The following is a 19016-nucleotide window of genomic DNA, read 5'->3' as shown; positions in this document are numbered from 1 at the left end:
TGAGGATGGATTCAGTCCTCTCTCTGACCACGGAAACATCACTGATGACAATCATTTTTGGACAGAAGAGTGTATTTTGGAACAGCTCTTGTAAGCCAAAACTGTGATGATGGAAATCAGGTGAGCAGATTAACTGTAGACGGAAGAATCAGAAGAATTGAGATACAGCAATACAAGTCAAATACAGGAATGTAATCACAATGCGATGCCACCACTAATTCTGAAGGTTTCTGCTTTTAGGGGAGTGTTTGACTTGTGCTTGACATGTTTTTTCCCTCAGATTACGGTCGCAGTTTTAAACAGTTTTAAACAGTTTTAAACCGTTTTAAACAGTTTTAAACAGTTTTAAACAGCCCTCCTCCCAAAGCAGGCATCTACAGACCAGTGTTATTGGATGGGAACTTAATTTTACGAGACAGTGCCATGCTGATGTGTCCAACATGCTAAAGAGCTGGTAGTCTGTCGCATTGGTTCCCAACCCAATTCCAGCCTGAAGCTCTGCATCCCCCTACAGCTCCAGAGATCAATCTGAGGGGTCACAAGACCGGTAACATGGTACCAAAGAAGAAAAGAGAACCAATTAATCTAGGTTTTTGCTCTTGTTTTGTGAGATTAGTAAGGCAATTGAAGATATTCAGAGTCAAACTTTCTGTATCCCAATGGCAAAGAAACTGAAGTCATTTTATTTTGACCACAGTATTTGACCAACATTATATCTTCTCATCTTGGCCCTTTGATCTCTTCTGCTCAACCATTCAATTCAGGATTTAAGTGTGACAATTAAGTCAATGAGGTAGTTAATTTAGGCTTAATGTTTGATGCTAGGCTCACCTGGAACGCACTTATTAATAAATGAGTGTAAAAAGGTTTTAAATGTAATGAGATGCATGGAAACAGAATGTGGAGCTGACAGGTCTGCCATGAAGGCTATGTAGGTCTGATAAGATCAGTTCTAGATTACGGCTGTGTGGCATACAGGTTGGCATCTAAAACCTTGTTGGGAAAACTGGATGTAATATAAGCACAAGCATTAAGGTAGTGGGGCCTTTAAATTGCAGGTATGGGGGAAATGCCATTAGATTTAAGAAGAATCCAGATCAGGATGCCATATTGGGTCGGTTTACAAGGACATAACAAGGTTCTAACAATAAGTGCTATTGAGAACATGAAAAAAGGCCAACAAAGAGCTTTGGTTGGGTTGTTATGAAGAAGGCTAGTGAGTTGGGTTTACTGGATAGGAGTTATTCTCCAACTGTGGTTCTGTAGCTATTCCTCCTTGGTTACTGCCACAGCCTGCAATTGCTCTCGGCCTCCTTGAACTGATGAGAGATGAACGTAGGGGAAACTGGTAAGATCTTCAAGTCATACATAACAAAGAATTACTGCAATTATTTACAGATTTATACAGGTGGATCTAAAGACCATAAAACTGGTAGAACAGCAGCAGCAGCAGTAATCCCAGAATTCAATGTTGAGTGTAGAGACTCAGTGATGATTTATCTGTGTTAGCATGTGAGGTGATGGCCATAGTTATTGCCTTACAGTGGGTAGGACAGGCCAGAGAGAGTGGTGACAGCATCAGACTCATGTGCAGTGTTAATGAGTTTGAAATTGTGCCACTCCAGGAGTAGAACAGATTGATTGTATGAAATAATGCAATCACTATTCAGAATCCATCAAATGTGGGTGTCTGTTCATTTTGTGTGGGTCCCTGCCCATGTTGGAGTCGATGGCAATGAGAAGGTGGATAAAGCAGCGAAAAGAGCTCTGAAGAGTGGGAGAAATAACATTAATGTAAATATAAGTAAGTCAGAAGCGAAAGTGGTGATTAAGAGATGGCAGAATGAATGGAATAAAGGGAATAAAGGTTCCCTCTATGTTATTGGAAAGCATAATAATGGAAAGTTTGAAGAAGAAACTGTGGACCACGTCTTGTCAGAGGTACAATACAAGTTTTGAAAAATGGACTAAGAGAGTTTGGAGAGGAAAATATCATTATTATACTTAAGAAAATCTTTGGTTTTTCCTCTTTTCTTTCTTTCTCTTTTCTTTCATTCGTTTCCTTTTGTTTGGTTAATTATTTTGTTTTCTTCGTTTGGTTGTCGTATTAGAGAGGGTATACTTAGTCCACACTCCAGATTAGTGGGTGGCGACAATGCACCCGAAAGCGGTTTGCCAACCGCCATTAAAAGTAAAAGAAGAAGAATCAGAAGAATCAGAAGCAGAAGCAGAATAAGCAGAAGCAGAATAAGCAGAAGCAGAAGAAGAAGAAGAAGAAGAAGAAGAAGAAGAAGAAGAAGAAGGAGAAGAAGGAGAAGGAGAAGGAGAAGAAGAAGAAGAAGGAGGAGGAGGAGGAGGAGGAGGAGGAGGAGGAGGAGGAGGAACCGGAATTGAAACTGGGTTCGCTCCTGCTGGCTGAGCCTGAGCACAGCAGATTGCTTTAGGTTGCAGTTATGTTATGATTTTTATTTTTGCTCTAGTGCATTATTACTAATGGAAAGAGCTATTGTCACTACTGGGAATATTCATGAATAATATGGAAATGTGGGCAATTCTTTCCCTTATCGGATGTGACTTCTAAAGGTGGGACAACGTCATAAACTAACGTTAACTAACAGTTACTCTGGGAGGCTATGATAGCAGCTAACCGTGATCAGCTAACAGCTAACCAAAGAAAGCGTCCGTGATGTTTGCCTAAACAAGCTTACGAGCTAACTACATACAACCAATGTAATGCAGTGACATTCGTGACTACATATTTTTACAGTCGGAATACGGAGTATAGCTGCGACTTTTAGAAGGTTCGCGCGTACTTAGCTAACGTTAGCTAATGTGTAGGAGATTTAAGTTAGCCAGTTAGCAAGGTTCAGCTAATGCCAAGCTAGCTAACGCTAGCTGTTAACCTAACTGTTACCATCAGGTTGTTGGGTGAGAGTTTTTAAGATTATCGCTGGGCATGAGTGCAACGTATTAAGCAATTCTTCTTTTAGTGAATCTTAACATGAACCGATTAACACGTTAATAGTTTGTCTCAAAAACAATAATTAAGCTTGACAAAATTGACATCCGACTTCCACTTTGCAGCTTAGCATTAGCTGCAGTTAGCATCAGTCGGAGAAACTCGTTGTGGTAATAACTAGCAGCAGCAACATGTTAAATAAGGGCCCACACACATTGGTAACATTAGATATGATTGTAACAATATGTGGCTGGTCATCTGGTGTTGCTTGTTTGCTAACGTTGGATAAAGTCTGGAGTGTGTCACAGCATCGTCTAACATGCTACCCTCACGCAGGCTAATGTAACACCGTGGGACGCGATTGTTTTGCCCTTATTCACAGCTCTTATCTCGGTGCTGAAATTACCAACATCGTTGTGTTCACAGTGTCAATACTCAACAGAGCCAGTTATTTTTTTTTTGTTGGAGGTAATTTATTTACTGGTCAACGCAAGTGTCCGGTGATGGCTTACACCGGAGTCTTTGACAACATGTCTGTATTGTGACAACACTCAATCACGAACATGCCAAGCAGAAGTAGTTCATCACCATAACTTACTGAGCTTCAGACCAATAGGCTGGTAAATTTCAATACATGTTATTTTATAAAGATTAATTTCCCGCCCCCACCATGTAATAGCTGTTATTTTGCTCCAAACAGGTGCTGGCACCTTTACTGCCTTGGAGCAGAGGGAATAATCAAAAGATGGAAAAGATGAGTGCTCTCCACTTTTCATCGGCCACTACTTTAAGACTATCAGAGAGAGACTGAAAGGAGAGAGAAAGGGATCCTCTGGAATACAGGCAAGAGGGTGAGACAAAGAGAAAACATCCGAAGCTGTCAGCCACTTTCCGAAGCAGAGGAAATGGCTTTCTTGGACAACCCGGCCATTATTCTGGCCCACATCAGACAGTCTCATGTGACCAGTGATGATACAGGAATGTGTGAGATGGTACTAATAGACCAGGATGTAGATCTGGAGAAGTGCCAGCTGGCTCTGGTACCTGGCAGCAGCTGTGGGTCAACGGGGTCAGGCTCCCTGATCGAGGGGGGCGGGAGTGTGACAGACAATCATGCCTGCGACCTCTCCCAGTCCATGGACATCACATCCAGCTGGGATTTCGGCATCCGCCGGCGCTCCAACACAGGTAGGCACATCTCCAGGCTCCGGCTGGTTAGCAGGGCAGGCTTTCTGTCAGGCACACCTTCCCCTCTGTCATGATGGCAGGGGCAGCCAGAAAGCCAGTTCTGCTGTTGTTTGGATGGGGTTTGTGTGTCTAATCTGGGCCAGTGGTTTAGTGAGGCTCATGTCAAATTGTGTGCTATTGAAGGTTGTTGCAACACAAGTGGAAAGCATGGGGTTAGATTGCAGTTCACTGCGTGAATGTTATTAATTGCTGTGAATTGAGGAGCACAGATCACATTTACAACTATTCATTTCGAGTATATTTTGTAAACCAAGCAGTCAGTGTCAGATAGTTCATTTTGTCTTCTTGTGTGCTCTCTATAACCAATAACTCTTTGTTAAACATTTGTTCACCAGAACTACAGTCTCATTTCTAAGCTCCTTTTTACAGCGACAGCCTTAAAAGCCTGCAGCTGTCTTAGATGAGCACAACCTTCTTGACAATTTTCAGTTTGCTTTTCTGTTGGTTGCACTCCACAGAAATGTCTCTTCTCAGAGTCTCAAACTATTTCTTAACGCATGGTGATGCAGGAGAATGTTCTACATTTGTACTATTGGATCTCATTGCTGCTTTTGATCCTGTCTACCACTATATGTTGGTAGAGAGGCTCAGGTAGTGGGCGGGTATCTCTTGATCAGCTGTGGAGTAGTTATTTTATTACATTTCAGACAGGACTTTCTCAATTACTGTTAGCTATGCCCGATCAACTCAATCTCCGCCTGTCAAACTGGAACAAGGCGACTGTTAAACCAGCTCTTTGTATTTGCCAATACAAAGAGCTCCATCTATCAGTCAGTTGCTGATGTGACAAAAAAATAAATTAACCACCGCGCTGTACTGCAGCCACTTGGGCGTTGAGGGTGTGTAGAGGAGGAGAGCCATCAGAAACCCCACAGAAGCATCACGATGGCTGTGGCTCAAGAGCAGACAGCCATAGGCCAGATGTAGCCAGCGATTAGGACACAAGCTGGGGTCTGAACAGCTGCATACATACCCCTGTTATGTATGCAGCTGAGAGACCCGGAAGTGTCCAGATACATCAGTAGATCAGACATTAGGGTGAAGAAAAAGCCTCTCCCTACAGACCACCACTATGAAAGAGACTGTTGACAGAACAACTTTGTTTAATGAGTAAATATCCAGCACCTCAGGGGTCAATGTTTTTTTTTCCACTTGTCTTGTCGGGAAAGTAGGTTAGGAGTCAGACTTGCCCTGATACACATTGTTTTATTTAGTAGTGCTTATTAAATAGCAACAAAGCCCAACATTGTTTTCCATGTTTATTCTCTATTTACATAAATTAATTTGGAGTTTAGGCCACATCTTCTTAACGCCAACCCATTAAACTCCAGTTTCAAGGACTAGTGAAATGCTCACCTGCGCTTCAGCAGGTAGACTTCAACTTCCACCATTTTCTGTGTCGATCCCCGGCTCTGCTTGTCCATGTCGATGTGTCCCCGGGCAAGACACTTCACCCCAAATCGCTCCTGCAGTGGGTATGAATGGTTAGTTAGTCCTGATGGCAGGTGGCACCTTGTAGCCCCTGTCATCAGTGTATGAATGGGTGAATGATGTCATGTAGTGTTAAAGCACTCTTGAGTGGTCGGAAGACTAGAAAAGTGCTATACAAGTACAGTCCATTTAGCCTTCTTGCTCGTGCTCGATCTGTACTTGGCGTGTGCAACTCAACAGTGATGAGAAGCAGTTCCGAAAAAACCCAACGTGATTTGTTTAAATATTTTGAACTACCACTTGCCCGTTTTGGCAAGTGATGTGCTAGATTTACTGCCTACGGTGCCCTTTATTTGCCCTGAGCAAGCGGGCTATTCTTATTGTTGAGCGCTGCCACCTGATTGCCACATTTATCATTGTCAACTGCAACTTCATCAATGTCAACTGCAACTTAATTTCCCCGTAAGGACAATAAAATGTTCTCGTGGTAGCCCCCTTAAATCTCAAGGTTTGGGCTGTCGGTCAATCCGTCTTCAAATGCTACTGTGTTTGAGTTGGGAGGTGGGGGTGTAATATGACGCGTACAAATTGAGCATAGTGAGTTTGAATCAAATGAAGAGTGTGAATCTGTTTAAGCTACATTCAGGTGTTTTAATTGGAAGGTAATTGTGGTTTTGGTGATGGAGGGAGTCCAAAGGTAGACGGCTTGTCTCTTTTTGGCTCCCTTGAGCTTTACTCTAAGTTTGGTGGAGTGCTGGTCTTGGTTCTGGGTTGTGGGTAGAGAGACTTTCAGCCTTGAGTTCGATCACTGACCTGTGGTGGCTGTCTCATCAGGACTCCAACAAGACAGCCGAGAGAAACCTGGGGCTGCTGGTAAGATGAGAGGGATGAACCAAAAAGCGTTTTAAGTTTTATTTGGTGTTAGCTCTTCTTAATGTTTGTAATATACATATTAGTGTGTGACTGTCTGTCAAAATATTACATGGCAGAGAGTGAGTGTCTTGCTCTCTCAGGCCCAATGAAAGATATACATTATATATTTGAACCAAAGCACAGCATACTGGTATTTTAGTGTACGTGATGATGATTTTTCCCCCCAGGTTTTTAGCACTGCCATTTTACAGTTGTTTTTTTTTCTTTTTCTTTTCAGCGCAAAGACTTGAAAGGTTAAGGAAAGAACGGCAGAACCAAATCAAATGTAAAAACGTTCAATGGAAAGAGAGGTCAAACTCCCAATCAGGTAATGTTTCGTATTATTTTGAATAAAAAATAAAGTTATTTTAACAGCAAAGCTCTGGTAGTTACTAATATTTAAAAAAACGCTGTTTCACTTTTTACCGTTTTTTTGTCCTTAGGGAATTTTTCTAAAAATCTTTATTCTAATTAAATAAAGCTGATAAGAAATCTGAATGTTCAAAGTATTTTCTCTGACATACTCCAATATTATATGAAACATCTCAATACCATGATCCTCCAGCTGGGGTGAGGACCCAAACGATGCCAGGACTGAGGTGTTAGGAGATGATTAACAGGATCGTTCTACACACCCTCAAGGATAAGAAAACATTTTGGCTACAGAAAATTGCATTCATTTTTCTGACTTAATTCGAATGTTTACTTCTTTTTTTTTTATGTGAACAGAGTTCTGATTATTGAGTAATTTTCTATCTAAAATTTCCAGTCAAACAAGGAAGAAAATAACCCTTTGTTTGAGCTGATGACAACTGGTTTTACAGATTTACTTCAGATACTTTTGTGACTTCGTGTAAAGACTTGTACCTAAAATATGTATGTACACGGAAATATACGTGTAATAAAATATGCTTCAGTTTTCTCCAGTACTCTACTCTTTACTAGTTTGGCTCACACGGTTTTAACAGTTTTTCTCAATGTACTTGAAAATAAGCAGTGATGCTGCATGTTGTTCATTGCTCTGATGCTTTCTGTCCAGTGGAGGATCTGGGGTCCCTGTTTGAGAAACGGGACTTTAAGGACAGGCCGCGAACCACAGGTACCAAATCCACCCTTTCACTGCGGCTGGAGCAGTGTCCCCAGCAGCTCAACAACCCCTTCAATGAATACTCCAAGTTTGATGGCAAGGTGAGTCATTCCACAAGTAGTTTCTCTTCATTTGTATCTTCTTTAAAATAAACTTTTAGAATTCAGCATGTCATTCTGTAGCAAAGAAAACATGTGGGCCTATTTGATTAAATTCATCCAACACAGAAAAGCTTCTGTCTAATGCACCATTACAGGAGTTTAGATTCAGTATAGCAAAACTATATATATACACAATTACCTCACACACACTTGCATGAATATTAGCACCATATTTGCTCCCTTCAATCTGTCTGAATCACCTTTTGTGGAACCAAACCGAGCAGTGCAGGCGACATCTGCCTCATGATTATTGTTGATTTCTCCTGTAGGACGTCCCCCACAGTAGATACTAAAGTTTGACGTAGCACATGCTGTCCCTTTACTCTTTGTAATCAGGGTTTTTCTCTGCATGGTGTCCTCTTCACCTTTTTAGGGCCACATTGGCACAACGGCAACAAAAAAGATAGACGTCTACCTCTCAATGCAGCTGGCTCAGGAGAAAGTACACCCAATGACGGTGGTGACCATTGCTAACGCCCGCGTCCACGACCTCATTGGCCTCATATGTTGGCAGTACACAGGCGAGGGACGAGAGCCCAAACTCAAGTGAGCAAAAAACCTATTTCAACACCCCTTTGGTAGAATGTACATTTCTGCGTAACACTCAACACAACTGTCTCCACAGTGAGAATGTGACCGCCTACTGCCTCCACATTGCAGAGGACGATGGCGAGGTGGACACAGACTTCCCTCCGCTGGACTCCAATGAGCCCATCCACAAGTTTGGTTTCAGCACTCTGGCCTTGGTGGAGAAATACTCTTCACCCGGTCTCGCTTCCAGACAGTCACTGTTTGTCAGAATGTAAGTAAGGGAACATATTCATGTATGTAACCACCAGTGGGAGGCGAATACGGGAATGTCGCGGTTATCCAAATTTTTCCAGATGTCTGGTAATAAACGTGTGTGTGTGTTTCCAAACAAAAATGGTAATATTTTATAACCTCTGGACTTTAATAGCTCATATATGTTTCAGTAACATTCAAAACTTTCCGCACATTCAAAACATATTCATTAAAAGATAGAAATTCTCTCTTTTGAACCATCCCCTCTGTTAAAAACCGGTTGTAATGTTACAGGTGCAGTGAAGTGTTGTTTACTACATTTCGCCTGTCTTGAGTTAAATCTACAGATGCATTCTTTACCCTTTCTGCTTTTTTTCCCATTTTAGAAATGCTGCCCATGGTTTCTCTTTAATCCCTGTGGACAGTCTGAAGGTAACCATGAAGGAAATTCTCCAGAAAGCACTCAAGAAGAGGAAAGGCTCACAGAAAGGCTCAGGTAATGACAGGGAGGTTCTAGATAGATGAAGTTCATTCTGTCTTTGGATTGGTTGGTTGTCCAGCACATTGTATCTGTGCGTTTATGTACACTGTGGACCCCAAATAAAAACTGCAGTCTATTTTAGTTTGAAAAATAATGAGCAAAAATAAACTTGGCTGTAAATCTGTGTTCTGGCTCCGTCAGCTGTAATGACCGAAATAAATATTCTGCCTATCATCTCCCATCACTGCCTGCCATTATGAATCCAAATGAAATGTGCTGAGTGTCATTTTCTCACCACACTGTTTGCTTAGAGATTTTACTGGAACAGGCTTTTCTGCATTCATATGCAGAAAAGTAAATGCACGGTTGGCGTTCTCTCTGTTAATCCTTTCTCTCCATTCCCCTTATAAATGCATGGTCTAGCCTGTATATTTCAATTTAAAACAAATGACACACACAACTAGTAGCGCCGCCGTCTCAGTCCAAAACTCCAAATTTATTGGAAAAAGACTGTAATCATTTAAAGCGTGTTTTCATCCAAAGAATTAATCTACTTAAATCCATATTTGTTGGCATTTAGCCAAAACATAATTTCACTGCGATCAAAAACGTAGTTTGCTCTCCCACTTGCTGCCACACACACACACACACACACACACACACACACACACACACACACACACACACACACACACACACACACACACACACACACACAGGGAGGCTGCTACCTGTTTTAACAGACATTATTGATTATTGATTTAAATACCTCAATAGAAGCTTGAATGTGTAAAATGACATTCGGTAGAGTTGGAGTTGCTCGGTCTGTTTCCCATTCACACAGCCAGGGCTGTGTATGAACACAGGGTTATGTTTGCACACACACAAAAGACCGCTAGGGAGCCGTGAGGAAATATTGACAACAAGTGTGTTGGTTTAGAATCACAGACACCACCTTTTAAATACACACTTGTCTTATTAGATTTAATATCAGGTTATGATGGAAGTCTAACTCAACCACTGGAGTATTATTATTATTATTACAGGACTGATGGCCAAAAGCTGCACTGAAAATAAGACCCAGCTTATAAAAACTATCCCTTAAGATGAAGCTCTGCATCAACGACTATAAGAGCTGTTCCCTATCTAACTGTAAAACTCTAAGGCTGAGTGTGTTGCTGTCGTTGCTGACTCATCATTCTCCGACAGGGCCCATGTATCGTCTGGAGAAGCAGACGGAGCCAAACGTCTCTGTGGACCTGGACTCAACACTGGAGAGCCAGAGCACCCTGGAGTTCTGCCTGGTTAGAGAAAACAGTAAGTAAACCCACACCTGCCTCATCTTCTCAACGCTGGTCACACTCATCACCATCATCTGAGAGGGTTCTGACAGGGATCACACATCTTAGGAGAGTCTAGACTGAAAGAATACATCACTACAAAATAAGATTCACATTTATTTTCCACTCAGAGGTGAGATCTCTAGGACACCGTTTTTAATAAAAAGATGTATTTCAATCCGTACTATCTTCATGCAGACATTACAAAGTTCTAAGGCTGTAACAAAGTGTCATGCATAATGTCGACATTGAATTCAACATTGAAGTCCATCTATTTTCTTCTGTTCATTTCTTCTGTTTAAACCTGGTATTTCTGCACGGTTGCAGATTAAATCGGTGATCAGTTTTTCCCCTATATTCATTCTGCGGCTGCAAATTCTGAATTTCACACCATCGTTAATATCCTCTGCTCTTGTGTTTCCGAGAGCAGCTAACTCTGCCGGTACCGGGTACTCACGCTAAGGTTGCGACTAGTATGGCACTATCTGCAGAATGAGATTCCAGTGGTGGCCAAACATTTCCAATAAGTCCAAAAGTCCAAATTTATTGAAAATTGTAATCATTTAAAAAATTCAGAAGATGTTTAAACATATTTTGCTTTAATCTGTATTTTCACTGCGGTCAAAAACTGTTTGCTTACCTGCTTGCCGAAAACTTCAAAGACGCTTTGAATGTAAAACAAAAACAAAAGACAATTGATATATTAGTAGCTGGTGAAGGACTCACTGCTTAACTGCTTTTATGCAACTGTATAAAATGATATGTTCAAGGATAATCAACTAAGCCTGTTGTCCACTTTTGATAAAAGCTTTCCGGAGTGTTTCAAAAATATAGAAAATTGTAACTGAGCTCACATGTAGCCTGTGCCCCAAAACACTGAGGCCTCTTCCAGTTATGAATGGAGGGCTTTTGCAATGTTTTATCTAAAATATCTGTCCACCTCCAAATCCCAGCATTTAAGAGCTCTTCAACCCTGTGTGATTCTCAAGAATCCTCAGTCTGTGGACTGTTCATAATAAAGTCATTACTTATTATTATACTTATTATTTTTAGTTCTGGTGTCGTTGATATAATAGATTTGTCAACACTGTTCTTGACAGTTTAATGCCAATAAAGCCTCAAAAGAATTAGAATTATTCACAACAATGACCTCCTCTTCCTGTGTTTGTCTCATGGAGTAATAAGCACTCGTCATTTGTTTATGCAGCTCTAGAAAAATGAAGTGTGTTTGTTTTGGTGAACAGCAGGATCATTTTGATGAACTCTGCAGCCACAGTCCTAAGTTATAGATCATGGGTTAACATCAGGACGTTGTTGTCAATTTGTGCTTGATCTTCCTTCTGTCTGCAGGCTCCAGGGGCGAGGAGAGCTCCGAGGAAGACCCCCCTATTGACATCACCACGGTCCAAGACATGTTGAGCAGCCACCACTATAAGTCCTTCAAAATCAGTATGATTCACAAGCTGCGCTTCACCACAGATGTCCAGCTAGGTACATGCTGCTTACTCACACATGTCCACCTCTATCAGCCATAGCTTGGTCCACGGCTCCTCTGCCAACAAATGTGCGATGATGTCATGCTATGTAAATTTGCGTATGATGTTATCTGCTGACTTTTGGAGCTAGTGCTAGCTAGATCCACCGTCCACCATTTTGTCCACTGGGGACAGTTACTGCAAAGAACGTACGTTGATGCTGTCAGCTGTAACTCGGGATAGCTAGGGATAGCAACATTTTCCTGGGAGATCGTACCCGGTGGCATAGACGGTCTCGATACTGAATCAAACTGATAGTCAACGCTCAGCTGTAGAAGTTTAGGTGAGAAAAACGCCAGCTTTGCATTTTGATCTATTGTTGTGTGCCGCTACTGCCTACCAATACACATTTTTTTGGTTGCAATTCAGCTGATTTAGGGAAAACAATTTTGATTTCAGGATATTGTGTTTTTATAAACCCAAACTGGTCTCTTGTTAACATTCTTTCCTTCTAAGTTCTTTATTATAGACCGTTCTAGCCCTGCCCTGATCACCTTCTTGACAGTCTCTTCTGAAAGGGTTCTCCGGATCTTTTTATTTTATTATAAACCAGAAAACCAAAGTACTAGACACCTTGAAATGTTTGAGCTTATGATAGAGGAAAAGTCTAAGGTCATCCCCAAATCTATTACAACTTATCCTGAGTGGAACATTACTGCGTGTAACAAATCTCATGACAGTCCAGCCAATAGTTGTAGAGATACTCCGCATAACAGGAACGCAGCAGTTTGAGCAGAGTAACATACATGTAGTCCAACAATGCATGGTTATCCTGTGTATGAAATATGTCTTCCATATATGAACGGACTCAACTGTTTCTTCAGGTGTTTCAGGAGAGAAGGTGGAGATCGATCCGGTCACCAATCAGAAGGCCAGCACCAAGTTCTGGATTCGACAGAAACCCATCTCCATCGACTCGGACCACCTCTGTGCCTGCGACCTCGTAGAGGAGAGAAGCCCCAGTGAGTGGACCACACACCACGCCTCTACATGACAGTCACAGCACAAACATGCAGATACATGCTCGCAGCTTTTCTCTGTGACAACACGAACTAGCCTTACTTCACTGGGATGAACACAACACATGACTGTGGCCTTTCCTTTAGGGATTAAGATTATTGTGTCCTGTGGAATTTAAACTGGCTTTAACCTTAATTTAACCGACCTCATGGGCCAGACTAAGAATTTAAAGAGTCCAATCTGATTGGTCAAGTCTCTCCTAAAGTCGACTGATCATCAAATCATGCCTTTGTTTTTTGCTCATTGGACCAATGAGCAAAAAACAAAGGCATGATTTGACCCTCCCCTTTTAATCTTTATATAAAAAAAGAAATGAAGTAAGAACAACAACATTGGCCGAGATGCCAATGTTGTTTCTATTGCTAGTTTGTTGAGTGTAGGGTGGGAGTGTGTGCGTAGTGCTGAGATCATTAGAGATCCAGACCCGGTTTCTCACCCTGCTTGCTTGTCGTGTTTGTGAAAAGAAGTTTTGGTCCTTGTTCCATTTTCTGCGTTGTATCAATCCACAGACGGAAGAGAACCACGAAGCAGAAACGGATTTTGTAGCAGAAATCCCGGGACCAGAGCCCCTCTTTCTGCGGGCAAAGGCGGCTGAACTTTTCTTCAGAGCCGTTCATAAATTCAACGGTTCACTATATGTAGTGCTACGTTCCTATGCGAGTGCTCTGATTAATAAAAGCAGGCCTCTTCTTTGATTTTCAAATAGCCATGCTGTTATTTATGATTCATTCTTTATTTCATCAGTGCAGTTTTCCGTCACTGTGACGATTCAACTGTGAGACTGGAAAATCTGTCTCGAATCGCCAGACAGTCTACTATTCGGGGTCACCCCTAGTCCCTTTAGTAGGTTAGTTTTTGGTGTTTGAAGTAGGGATGTATGCGGTAGTTCTCTATAGTCAGTGTAGTACTCACAGTAGAAGCTGGTCGGCAGTTTGGAGAAGCAGACGGGAGTACCAGCACTCTCAACTATTCTAGTTCTATTCTATCATTTTTAGGAGTCTAAAATGCTACTGCTTCCCTGGTTGAGCTGTCGTTATTATATCAACCTTTACAAACCCACGAGCGACCTCTGCACCTTATTATTCACAAGCTACTTGATCCAAGTTTAGATTCCAAAGTGAAATTATTGAATGAATGTTGAACTGAGAGATTCTGACATTAATATGACACGAGAGACATTTCCTTGTCCGCTCTGTATTGTACTGTGGTGTACAGAAGCAAAACCAGCTACTCGTGGAATTCATGAAATCATTCTATGATCTGCCACTGGTGATCTTTGTCATTTTAACCGCCTTGAATTCTTCAGTGACATTCTCTGTTCCATGTAATTGGATTACATTTGATCATGTTAGAGCTGATAGAACCAATGAAAGCATGAATACAGTCACTGTGAATATGTATTTTCATATTAAGTGTCCTGCCAGTCCTTTTCTTATTATAGCGCCTTCCTCTCACATAATAATCCAAAGTATTCAGCCAGCCAAACCAAAGTGACATTTTGCTTAATCTTGCCCCGTAAAAAGTCAGAGGGCTTTTATTTTTGGATTATTTACAATTTGCTCTTCTTTTGTCCTGCTGGTGGTCTTCCTCAGCCCTGAGGAGAGGAGACTCCTTCGTGGTGTTGGATCACACAAAGACATGGCTGAAGATGTGCAGGAAGAGAAGGCGTGTCCATCGTCTCTCTCATTAAACACTGTTTTTCCTCCGTGTCTTACAGGTCATGCAATATTTAAGCTCACTTATCTCAGCAACCACGACTACAAGCCGCTCTACTTCGAGTCTGATGCTGCTACTATCAACGAAATAGTGCTGAAGGTGCGTTCTTTTTCACCATCTTTCTATTTCTTGAGGGCAACTGTTCAGTGCCGGTTTCATCTGGCATGAACTGTTCCTCCAGCTCATAATTCAGGCCTTAATGAGTTCTGTTCCAGGGTGCCTTTGTCTCAATTTTTATAGTAGCAAAGTACAGTTTAAAGTTGATGTTTGTTGGCCCACGAGGCCCAGAATCATGTAATACTCCTTCTACCTAATAAGTTATTGATTGAAGAGCATGAATGATATTGTGCAAACAACTTGTGAAGAATGTGTAGTATTAAATGTGTTGCACATAAATTAGTTGTGGACGAATAAAAACGTAATACTTCACATAAAAAATATGAAGACCTACATTTATATTATTTCATTACAATTGTGTAGTTGTTGATACATTGATAAACACTTCAAAATGTCCTCCTACAGTTTCTGCAAACCCTTGCAGGTGTTTCGAGTTAATTAGACGATTCAAGTGATTAGTTGAATACCCTACTAGTAGACTTTTTCATGATATTCTAATATTTAGAGATAGGATATTTGAGTTTTCTTAAGCTGTAAGCCATAATCAGCAATATTAAAAGAATAAAAGGCTTGCAATATTTCAGTTGATTTGTAATGAATCCAGAATGCATGACATTTTTGTTTTTTTAATTGCATTACACAAAATAAAGAACTTTATCACAATATTCTAATTTTCTGAGACAGTCCTGTATATGCCGCAGTTACACTCGTCTTTTCAATGTGACTTTTGTGACCGGATGCCCCAGATCGGAGCTCAGCTGTCCGCATATGCGTGTTCTGATCAGATATGGCTTTTTTTACCCGAAGAACAACCGTTTAACATTGAATGGACAGTGGAACATTTCATTTTTACATAAATTATTCATAATAAAAGTCCCCCATTGTTTTTGCTGCTTACTCTTTGTCTTAGGTTAGAGTGTTACTATGGTGGCGATCATCTCTGTTATTTAATTGTATTTATGGTAAAGCTGTTAAAGGTAAAGTTTCAAATCAACATTCTCAAACACATCATGAATGTTTATTTTCAGGTGAACTATATCCTGGAGTCCCGAGCCAGCACCTCTCGGGCCGATTACTTTGCCCAGAAGCAGCGGAAACTGAGCCGGCGGACCAGTTTCAGTTTCCAGAAGGAAAAGAAGACTGGCCAGTAGACCGACTGAAGCTGCTCAGCCACCTGTCTGTCTGCATAGGCAGGGACAGACGCGTTGACGGGGCCCGGCGGTCTCAGACACGGACAGCATTCGGCTGAACTGAAGCGGAGACTGAAAGGAAAGTCAGGTCAGAGGAGACGGACCAGGAAGACGTGTCTCTGCTGGAGCAGGGGGCCGGTGGAAGCCTCTGAAACTCCATGGTGCAAAGAGAGCCCACGACCAACAGACAAACAAATTGCTCTTCTTTAAAGATATGTGGGACAGAGTTTTGGCATGTCATGTCACCGTCAGTTCTCGTTCATTCACTGCCTCTGAATATGAGCTCCGTCCTTCAGGATGGATTTGTACAACTTCAACAAACAAAACAAAGCTAAATCTTAGCTTCTGTTTTCCATCTTTTAACAGATTTAACAACATGTACTGTACTGTACAAAGAAAATTCACATTCAAGAATTGAAATAATAATGTAATAGAAATACAATAGCCCAGTCTGGATTATTAAAAACAGGTCAATACCCTTCTGCCTTGAATCAAGATAGCAAATCCTTAAAAGTTGGAGCATTTCTATTGCCTCTTTGCGGCTCTCAACATGGCGACGGCTGAGCCGGCGGCTTGCAGCTAACGGTGCAAACAAGGGCACAAGTGCTCACGGAGCTACCAGTGTTTATCTGAGGGGGAACCGGAGGTTTGGCGCTAGGCTTCTGGGACAAAGCTAAGCGTTGGAGGCGGAGTTATCGGCTGTATCCTCCGTATGAGAGCAGAGCAGTGCAGAGCGGTGGCCGTGAGCTAACCAATGGGGCGCACTCACGTGCACGTGCGGCCGGCCCGGCTATGTAAACGAAGCACAGATAACACACACACAGAGGGAGAGCGTCTATATTCTCTGCTCAGGTAGCCATTACTCCTCCATATCTTTACATATTATACAATTGATAATTGTTTGCTGCTAGGTTAATGCTCTGAATATCCAATTTAGCACCGTTAATATTGTCTACACTCCTTTCATTAGGTTAATCTTTTCTCACATTGTGTTACGTTATACTGACAGGCGTTTAACCTCGATGATATGACCAGCATGGACAAAATAATAGAAACACCTCTCCCTCTATTACTCAATATGGCTCAGCAGCACCACAAACTACAGCCTCCAAAATGACTCCCCTCTTTCTAAAACTATCTGTTGGATCAGACTGCATTAGTCTGAGCTAGGTGGACCTAATAAACCGACAGCTGAGTGTATTAACAGTGCTCATTGTAATTTGGAAGGGTGAGACCATGGTACAGTTTTAAGATATTAAATGTATGCTTCAGCCGTTGAGAAAAACGGTTAGTGTGAGCTTCTGACTTCTGTTTTTTTACAAGCTAGATTCCACATTTAGTCATTGTGGTGAAGCCGAGGTAGAGCGAGCGAGCACCTCGGCTGAGTGCGATAGGTAGAGAGACCCGTCGATCAAACCGACACGCCCCCCAGACATAAGTCTCAGAAAGCCTAAAGAGTGCCGCTAGCAGTGCTATGCAGCTGTGATTAGTTGAAGACAGCTGGCACAATACACAGCCTATTCCACAAACGGTGTTACCAAATACTGCTGGCCAGTTTAACACACAGGTGAACAAATCAGGTTTGGAAATACTCAAAGAATTCAGCTTTGAGAATGTTTTGTGAAGGGAGGAAATGCTTTAAACATGTTTGTTACGAGCATTTACACAAATACACAGAGGCAGGCTGAAGCTGACATGCGTTCATGTGGAGCAAATCATTTCTGTATATAACGCTGATTGGCGAGTTATTCTCTTACATTGCCACTGTACCGCCACACGACAAAGTAGTCCCAGTCTCAGTAGCTTGTTTAAGTAACATCAGAGAGTTTGGAGAATTGTACTGAACCGCTCTACTGAACCTCTCTCAGCTTGTCACTGGGTGACGTCTTATTTCTCCAGGTTCAGTTCACAGTGAAGGACATTTGTCTCCATTGTTTCTGTCCGAGTCAACAGCGTTCATCCCGTGCACATTGGAGAGAAACAATAAGCTGCTGACACTCAGGGTTCCCTTTAAATGATAGTTTTAGTCATTCTCAAGTTCATCTTAAAGGGTAACTACGGTGTTCTTCAACCTGGGCGCCATGTGTGTCTAACGGGGACAAGATGTTTTAAAATTGGTCCAGTGTTGAGTAGATTGATGCAGCCACATATCGAGCTGCAAGGGCAAGTGAGCAGCGTCCTATGTAACGTTACGTCCTCTTGTGTTTGACACTGACAGGCTCAGATTGTTACAAGAAGTGTCTGACAGCGTTATGGAAAGAACCCTACAGAGAAATAAAACCTTTTTCTTTACCTTTCACTTGAACTGGTCTTTTTCTTTTTGTGTCCTAGTCTGGCTTAGTGAGAAGTCTCGTGAAATCTGAATGTCCATACTTTGGCTCAAATACATGCAGGCGGCCATCGAATTGAAAGAGCTCACCCACATTGTAAAAGTCATATCAATATTCAGCTGTGATATACTAACATATTTTAGAACACTAAGCTGCCCGGCTGGCATCTCCACCATGGCAGTACTATACCACCATTGTCCTCAAACATCACTTCACTTTCCAAAATGTCAGACACTTATGACTCTTTTAGTGGACCCAGTCAGACTTATGTTACCTTACATACATCACTCACACATATGTTGAAAGTGTTATTGTGTTTATTACTTCTGTCCATACTTGCTGCGAAGCGATCCCTTCATAGAGCGACTACATTGTAACGGTTATGCTAAGCTAAAGCTAATATGAGGCTTGAGCAGTCTGACTGCAGGCCCTGATCTACCGAATGACAACATGGTTCTATTTATAGGTGCATCTCAATGAATTAGAATATCATCAAAAAGTTAATTTATTTCAGTAATTCAATTCAAAAAGTGAAACTCATATATATAGATTCATTACACACAGGGTGATATATTTCAAGCGTTTATTTCTTTTAATTTTGATGATTATGGTTTACAGCTAATGAAAACCCCAAATTCAGTATCTCAGAAAATTAGAATATTGTGAATAAGTTCAACAGTGTAGACTCATGGTGTCACATCAGCTA

The 19016-nt window shown here is 41.6% G+C and overlaps 1 protein-coding gene across 1 annotated transcript; it reads left to right on the top strand.

The window, feature by feature from the left end:
- The first annotated feature begins 2407 nt into the window (after positions 1–2407).
- On the top strand, positions 2408–18279 carry mapkap1 (MAPK associated protein 1). Its single transcript, XM_079179084.1, has 12 exons — positions 2408–2583; positions 3660–4147; positions 6789–6878; positions 7590–7738; positions 8172–8344; positions 8424–8600; positions 8968–9077; positions 10272–10379; positions 11753–11893; positions 12762–12899; positions 14675–14772; positions 15819–18279. Exons 2-12 carry the CDS (start codon positions 3865–3867, stop codon positions 15939–15941), a joined length of 1590 nt encoding a protein of 529 aa, XP_079035210.1. The 5' UTR covers positions 2408–2583; positions 3660–3864; the 3' UTR covers positions 15942–18279.
- Positions 18280–19016: the final 737 nt, after the last annotated feature.

This window comes from Pholis gunnellus (assembly GCF_910591455.1).
Source record: "Pholis gunnellus genome assembly, chromosome: 18".
In the NCBI taxonomy this organism is placed as follows: domain Eukaryota; kingdom Metazoa; phylum Chordata; class Actinopteri; order Perciformes; family Pholidae; genus Pholis; species Pholis gunnellus.
Note: the sequence above shows the minus strand (reverse complement) of the source record. Positions and strands in the feature narration are given on the sequence as shown.